At 41.1% G+C, this 8140-nt stretch overlaps 1 protein-coding gene across 1 annotated transcript; it reads right to left on the reverse strand.

Moving 5' to 3' along the window:
• Positions 1–2072: 2072 nt before the first annotated feature.
• Positions 2073–4125, reverse strand: sp5a (Sp5 transcription factor a). Its single transcript, XM_079277737.1, has 2 exons — positions 3962–4125; positions 2073–3626 (listed from the first exon to the last, which is right to left on the reverse strand). Exons 1-2 carry the CDS (start codon positions 4010–4012, stop codon positions 2547–2549), a joined length of 1131 nt encoding a protein of 376 aa, XP_079133863.1. The 5' UTR covers positions 4013–4125; the 3' UTR covers positions 2073–2546.
• Positions 4126–8140: the final 4015 nt, after the last annotated feature.

Raw genomic sequence — 8140 nt, forward strand, 5'->3', positions numbered from 1 at the left:
AGATTTGGTAAAACTGGATACATAAGGTTAGTTACTGTAGCAGCACTTGTACAACAAGGCTGCATCTACAAAACAGTATAGTATACAGTTCGGTATGACATAACAGATCTGGTCCATCAACTATAGTTGATAAATAACTGCAGCAGACAAAGTTTTTTTTTGTTTTAAAGGTCCAATCACAAATATTTATGTGCATTCATTATATTTTATATAATTCACTTGTAGATGACAACTCTGTATTGTCTTTTTCATTTAATGACAATTAAAAAGTATAAATCCAATGTAAACAAACATTAAGAACACCTGCAAAACTAACTTACATTGAATTGTCGTCTAGCGCTACTGCTTGTGTTTATTATGTAGGAATTGGTTTTATATTAGTTGTATTTTTTCTGAATACAAATGGACTTGTGTGGTTGTCGGTTATATTTGTCACAATAATATTTGTCTGCTCTAATGAACCACTGAGGCTACTTACAAAAGGGGGCGCTGTTGAGGCAGATAACTGACAGCTCGAAACGCCAATGAATGGCAGCGGTTGTTCTCTTCATTCTGACATTTTCACTGATCTCTCATAAGACAGGAAACCTGCTGACAGGCAGTAATGCTACTCTCTAAGAATTGAGTTTGTACTATCGGTCAGATCTATTAGTTACTGAAAGGTTCCACACTTTTCTGGGTTGATTAGTTGGAAGAAGTTGCCTCAAGGTTAGAAAATCAAGTTATTTTGTCCCCCGCAGGTTACTTTAAATCCCTAGTCGCCATGTGAACATCTGGGTGGAGGAAGTCACAATACAATAATGATCTTCAAGTAGTGGTTAGTTTACTGCACTTTAAGTCAATGTTACATGGCACTTAATGTAGGCGTTAGGGTGTAGTCAGTGTGCAACCTGCCCTATAAATGCAATTATTTCTCCACTCTGTTGGACAAAAAAAGAAGAAGAAAGAAGACTGAGTTCTTTGCCAATGAGTTTGGTCAGAAAACTGGCCTGTCGTTAACTGTCCATTAAGGCTCTGAGTGACTCTGTCAGACAGGAGAGACATTAAACACGCTGCAGGTTCTTGTGAGTAACAGTGGTTTTCCAGCTGAAAGTGTTTCTCGGCTAATGGGTCTCATCTCAGCCTACGGTGTCACTGCAAAGTCCTCAGAGGTAAAAGTAGAATGCACAAGCAGAGGCACAGGACAAATAGACCGCATCTATCAGAGTGCATTAACAAATTACAGCAGTCCCACAGTTGAGTTTAATGGTAGAACAATTCACATCAACTGTGAAGAAAACGTGTGATGTTCTCCAAAGAACTTGATGTGACATTGTATTTATTTTAAAGGGTTGTTCGCATTTTTTATCTCCGGAAAGTACATTTTTAGTAAAACCTCTCACCTCATAATTGACAGAAGTTTACTGAAAAGGTAGAGTTTGGGGTTTAATTCAATTTAGTTTGAAGATACCAGCACCTTTGAAGCGCTCAGGTCTACGGTTGATGGATCTCTTTCACGCTTTATGTCAGTTTTTCCTCAGTTGGCGGCCAAATTCCAAGGCTCGCATGGCTGTATTTGAGGGTTTAACATTGTTCGGTACATTTTTAAACAGTGTATGTACATTTCTAATGATTTCTGTGAAGATTTTCAAATACAGTCAAGACCAACTCAACTTCTGTCACTACATCGCATTGCTTATGTTAAAGGTTGAACAACAGCAACAGCAGCAGCAGTAGAAGAAGGTCAAAAGTTTGGATTTAAAAAAAATGTATTTTATTTCCAGACTAGACACAGTATTATTAAGTATTGTTTTATTTTGGTTGAAATACTCCCTTTTTTTTAGCAATTACCAACAGCTGGAAACTAAATATTAGCACACTTTTCCTCAAAGTCTTCAAATCACTTATATTTTAGATTTTAAAAAACAAAATAGTTGGAAATGAACGGCTGGGTTTTTACAATTCACAAGGCACACTAATCCAGGTAACACTGAATCAGTTTCTTTCCACATAAAACCTGATTGTCTCGTCGCCCATATAAGGCATAACGACTTAATATCAAATGACTTATTCGAGTTTAGAGTTGAGGAAAATGTTATAATCTTTATTCTCACACAGTATTTGGGTCATATCAACAATAGCAGATCTTTTCAAGAGCATGCTTAAAAACACCCCAAATGGAGCAAAAAACGGACACTTTCATTCAACAAAAGCTATTAAATATAATTTACAGCGGAGTGAGCTCTTCCACCGAAGACAATGATCAAAACACAAGTTGAACACTTGTCTTCCTTCACATGATATTGACAGTGAATTCAAACTCACGAGCCAGAAGTTCTCCATGGTCCCAAATTAACTCATGAAACTTTATATATATATGTGTATATATACAAAAAAAATGTGCTACACAGACCAGCAATGTTAGAAACTATTCTCAGGATGTAAGAAACCAACAAAATAAACAAAAAAAATACCCTAAAAATGCAGCTCACTGAGTACTTGAACTAACGTGGGACTGACTGTATTGCACTAGTGACTTCTACTGTTTAACATGACTACAAGGTGTGTTACAACATATTCCTCGTGTCCTCCCTTTTGACATGGTCAAGTGTCTTCTCGTGGCACTTGGTTTTTTTGTTCTGGTGAGTTTTCACATGTTTCGCCAAGTGGTCACTCCTCATGAACCTCTTGCAGCAGTCCGGGCAAACAAAGCGCTTCTCCCCCGTGTGAGTCCTCAGGTGTCTCTGCAGCTCGTCCGACCTGGTGAAACTCTTGCCACAGAACAGCCAGTTGCACACAAACGGCCGCTCCCCAGAGTGCCACCGCAGGTGCGCTTTGAGGTGAGAAGTTTTCCCGTAAACTTTCCCACAACCCGGTATGTGACAAATGTGTTGTTTCTTCTTCCCGGGCTCGTCGCTGGACGTGGACGACTGGCAGTTCGGGCACCGGCACCTCCTGCACCGCCGCGCGGTCGCGAGAGGAGACTTTGTGTGCAGCAGAGCCGCGATTTGCGTCTGGTACTGCGCAAAGTCCGTATGTCCCAGAACCAGACCCCTCTGCAGCTGGAAGCGATGGGGGCCGAGGGAGGAAGAGTGAGTGACGTGGTTCCCCTGCTGAAGGCTCCACCATGGAATATCCTCTCCAGGGTTCGGGGATAACTGTCTCTGCTGCTGGTGCACAAGGCCGGAGTGGCCCGTCACAAAACTTGGCATGGCGGGCGGGATGGGAGTCTGGGCCGCGTAGCTGACGGCGGGGACGTAGGTGGGAGGACAGGAGGACTGCAGAGACTGCATGGAGCATGGTAGCATCTTCACGGGGGAGAAGTCATAGGGGTACGAGGGGTCCGCCGGAGGGGTGAGGGGCAGTTCGTGGTGGTGCGAGCTGAAGGAGCTCTGGATGTGCGCAGACAGCTGGGGCTTGGAGGATAGTCCGAAAGTTGAGTTGCTGGCCAGGCTGCTCTGAGGCGTTCCCTCGTTAGTCCACGGGTGAAATAAACGCGATGGGGAGCCCAGAGTTGGGTCGTAAGGGACCTGGAGGAAATCTGCGTGGTTCGATCCGTGGTGATGCCCGATCCGGTTACAAGTGGCAGCCAGGAGAGCCAGCGGAGAGTGCTTACAGTTCTCTGGAGAAGAGTTTGGAGTGCGATCCTGCATAACCGAGACACACATTGTCTATATTACAATCATTATTCAACACACTTTACGAAGGGAAAAAACACATCTGCATTGTCTAAATGAAGTACGTTTTAAATAGCATCTGTACGACATCGATCCATGTCGCCTGAATCGCGATGCTGTGACATTTAAAGTTGTCTTAATGTTGCAGCGGAAGTCATTCAGACGCAAACAATAAGCGTCAGGAATAAAAATGATATGACACTAGACGATTAAAAGACTCGTTTACCCGGACGTAAATCATCTCGGACGAGTAAGTTTACGAGTTACTAAAGTCGTCAAAAGTAACCAGAAACTTGCGCACAAACCTGGAGAAAAGCCTGGAGTGTTTCATTCCGCAGTACAGCCACTGCTGCCATGGCAAACGTCCTCCTCCGTCTCGATGAAAAGAAATACAAAATAAAAGCACTAATTTAGATAAATATGTGCATTCGCAGTACAAAAATATCGCGTCGAGCAGGTCTCCACTCCTCAGCGCTTCCTCTCTCCGAGATATCCTTGGTCTATCTGAAGAGTGAGGGATCACTTCTTAGAATTTGATAAGGACTTTGGTGGGCCGCCAGCCAGTCAGAAATAAGATTTATTACTTTGAAGTTTGCCGCTGCCCAATCATCAAAGAATAGCGGCTCTTTGAGAGGGGAAAGCAAATCCTTTGAATCCACAAAGCTCCTATGGTGTGTTTGTTGGTCTGGATAAAGGAGCTGATTATTAGGGGGGATGGGAAGGGAGGAGATAAAGGCGGGACAATTAATGAAGTAATCACTATGTGGGAAATGTATATACACAAATAATTGGATTTTCTTGATCAAAGACCCCCATGCCGCCTGGAGACCCCGGTATTGGACGCTGTAGTCATCTGATCCTCTTTTTGTAATTAAGGATTTGTAGCAGAACCCTATGTGACAATGTGACATTGTTATCTCTGGAGATCTCTAAGAGCGTTGCCTGACTGTTTGATGGAGGAAAGAGACCAAATCAAGTGACTCAACACAAAGTTCTCATCTCTCAACAATCTGCGTCTCTTTTACATTTCTAATTTGAATTACATTTTCTTTGTTGTTCCTTTGAACTACAACACAGCATTAAACACTTAATTATACCCTCTCAGAATTGTTTAAAAACTTAATTCTCCTTCACTCATTTAATCATTTGTTCTATCAGAACCTTATTCAGCTTTTTTCCCCCCCCCTCTCTCTTTGTTGAACATCAAAATGTAAGCTTAGAGCCTTAGGGCAAATTCCCATCAGCTAATTCAAATTATAACATGTGACTTAACATGATACAAAAGGGAAACCTCTGTTTTAAATCAGGTGCCAAAAACAGCACTTGAAATGGCGATGTCTCAATTATGATTCCTTATGAACTTGTCCTTTTGTTGGGTCTGGGGAGGAAGTTCAACACAGGATCTCGTGCACTGAAGCATCCAACCTAAACAGAGGTATTTATAATGTAAGGCTTTAACACAAAGGCTGAACTGTAATACCATATTTTGTACTGTTTATGTTACGGAACATTTAATGTGGGCAAAAGTATGCAGTTTTCATAAGATAATATTCAAACTTTTGTGGCAGAGCAGTCAAAATGAAAGTTGTAGTTTTCTATCTCAACTCTCTGATCTTTATCTGGCTTCCCTGAAGAAACAATCACTGTCCTCTCAACTAGTTTGGAGCGGCAGATTTTGAATTAGATCTGTTCCTTTGAAGGGATTAATGTTCCCAGTCCTCTCCCACGGCTTTACACACAGTCATGAGGGAAAGGGGGAGTCCTGCTGGGCTGCACTGGAGCCATGTTAAACTACAAAACTGGCTGCAGGAGTGGTGTACTCACAGTGTTGACTGATTAAAAATAAGAAGTAGTGGCGATTACCTTGTTTACATCAAGTTATAGTAGGTGATGAAGTTTATTGTGCAGAACATATAAAAATATGCAGAAAACAGGAAGGTCACTACTTTGAATCCTGAGCCACGTTGTATTAAATCGCCCTTTTACAAGAGCGTGTGAATACTTTTATAAGTTACACAAAACCATCTTACAGACGTCACATTCTAAATGTTGAATGGAAGTTTTTTCATGATCAAGAAATATTTGTACCACCTTTCAATACGGCAGTTCATAACTTATTACTTAATGGTTAATAAATGCTTTATAAATCAGTTCTAAGCAGATGAACAACTTTCGGGTTGCCAAGTTGTGAAAAATCCCTTATGCTGATGTTTATCCTCCACCAGCACAAAAAAGAGATAGAAAACTCCATGGACATTTATTAATGTTATAACAAAATTATATCAGCCAGTGTCAAAACAAGTTGAAACAGAATTATAAATTGTAAATTATAAATGTTTTTTCAGATCATTAACAACAAGTTTTAGGTTGCCAGGTTGTAAAAATTCTTTCGACTGGTGTTTATCTGATAAGTTAGTAATACATACTCCTGGGATTTTGACACAGTGGAGCTCAAAACAGGTGAAAAGAGGATTATAAAATGACCGAATGCTGCATACTCAGTTAACCAGCTGTTACCAATTAAATTACTGGTGTCACTGCAGTAGATATTTTTACGGTCTACTTTAAAAGTTTGTATTTTTGCAGAAAAGTGCTGTCAGTTTTTACTTCCAGGTTTAAATGTCAGATAAATGTCAAACGTTGTAATCTGCTCTCTGATGTCAAACCAGACAACTGTTAAAGTAAAGCGGAAATCCACCCTAAAACAGAAGTAAGATTTGCTATGATCCTGAACAGCTGCACTGATCTGAGGATATTCAAATAGCAGATATTAATTCTGATTCAGGGTGGATTTTCACTTAAATCAGCTCTACATGTGAGCTGTCATGCTCTGCAAAGGCACATTTCAGACATATGTGACAACTGGATGAATTTTGTAAACCATCAGAATTACCAAATTATTGATATCTTCCTTTGAGATACTCGGTTCAGCCCTAAATGCAAGTTCTTACATTTTAATGCATCTCAATGGGACTTCAGCGGAGGGATGGATTTGGCTGAGCAGGACTTTGATATAGTTTGTAAGAAATTCATGACTGTGTGCTTGACACAATGTCCAGTCCCCGAGGTAATTTCCTTGCTCCAAACCGTTACCGCCTTACGGCCATGCCTCACGTTTTACAGGGTCACCTCAGCAGTGGTTTGGCTAAAAGAAATTTTTCCTGCCGTATTTGATGGGAAAATTAACTTGGAGGAACCCCCACTGAAATACTTTTTGCCTCAAAGGTTTGAACATGGAATCAGTCTGTACCATCCGTCTATTTCATGCAGTACTCTAAAGCATAAAGCAGAGTCGATCAATAGAAATACTGTTTACCGGTAGATGTGTTTGAAGCTGCATTTAGGGATTAGCAGAATATTTAAAGCAGTGGTTACAGGAAACAAAGCTCATACAGTTGTTGCAGCTGTAGAACAGCAAAGTGAAGCAGGTATTTTTCTACATACATGAAAGAAAAAGTCATATGTCAGTTTCTGGTGTTCGTATTCGGATCAGAAATATGAATTTCCTGCAAAACAACATGAAGCATTTACTAAAAGGTCAACAGGTGAAGAAGAAAAACACACAATGCTCAAAAGTCAGCGGTTTAAACACATTTATTTGACTCATATAAAATGTCAGTTTACTAGAAATAAATATAGATATACAGCAGATGTCAAACGTGTTGCTGAGTTTTGTTTAGATCCAGTTCAAAGTTGACAAAGGCAATCTGCAGAAGAGAGAGAAAAACTGCATTGACAATCCTGAACATGCAGCACACTCTGAATACTTTTCGCTATTCTCCAGTTTTCAATTAACATCATTTTATTTCAGTGACATATATACTTGATATAATTGTTTTGACCAATACGCATCTGAGAAAATGGAGCTGCTTTGTGATCTTGACATTTTGACCGAACTGACAGCGAGAACGGTGGATTTGACAGAGTCAGGGGGCAACGTCACAATACGAACCCTTTTTTAAACTTTCCATATTCTCTGGACAGCTGGAGAGAAAACAGGTTCCACATCTGTCTCATACGAGAGATATCAGAGAGGATGGGGATGGTTGGTGTGGGGGGGGGGGGGTTTGAGGGTGCATGTGAGAGAGTGAGAGTGAGTTTGAATTTGAATGTGTGGGAGAGCGAGAGAGAGAGAGGGAGAAATGCTCGAGGCTACTGGGTACTTGAGCCGCTATAATGGTGTCTCGTATGAGAAAACATCTGTGAATTTCCTCAGTGATCTACAACAATGTATAACTCAGAGCAGTCACTCAGCAGACCTTTGAAGTAGCTGTCAGACAGAAAGCTGCCATTGTTCGCAGCCCCCAACACACAGAAACTCCAACTTTGGTCTCACTAATTTCCCCTGCAATGCGATACAACTCTCCCCCCCCCCCCTCCTTCTCTGTCTCTCTTCCGAGCCTATGAAGCTGGGGATCTCTGCATATACAAGAGCAAAGAGCAAAGCCCTGGCAATGTGCAGGATTGGCCTGGGGTCACGAAAA

This window comes from Melanostigma gelatinosum (genome assembly GCF_949748355.1).
Source record: "Melanostigma gelatinosum genome assembly, chromosome: 10".
NCBI lineage: Eukaryota > Metazoa > Chordata > Actinopteri > Perciformes > Zoarcidae > Melanostigma > Melanostigma gelatinosum.

Coding starts and splice junctions, on each gene's coding strand:
- sp5a (XM_079277737.1), bottom strand. CDS start 4,012: ATGGCAGCAGTGGCTGTACTGCGGAATGAAACACTCCAGGCTTTTCTC. Junction 3,627..3,961: donor CACTCCAGGCTTTTCTCCAG/GTTTGTGCGCAA, acceptor TCGGTTATGCAG/GATCGCACTCCAAACTCTTC.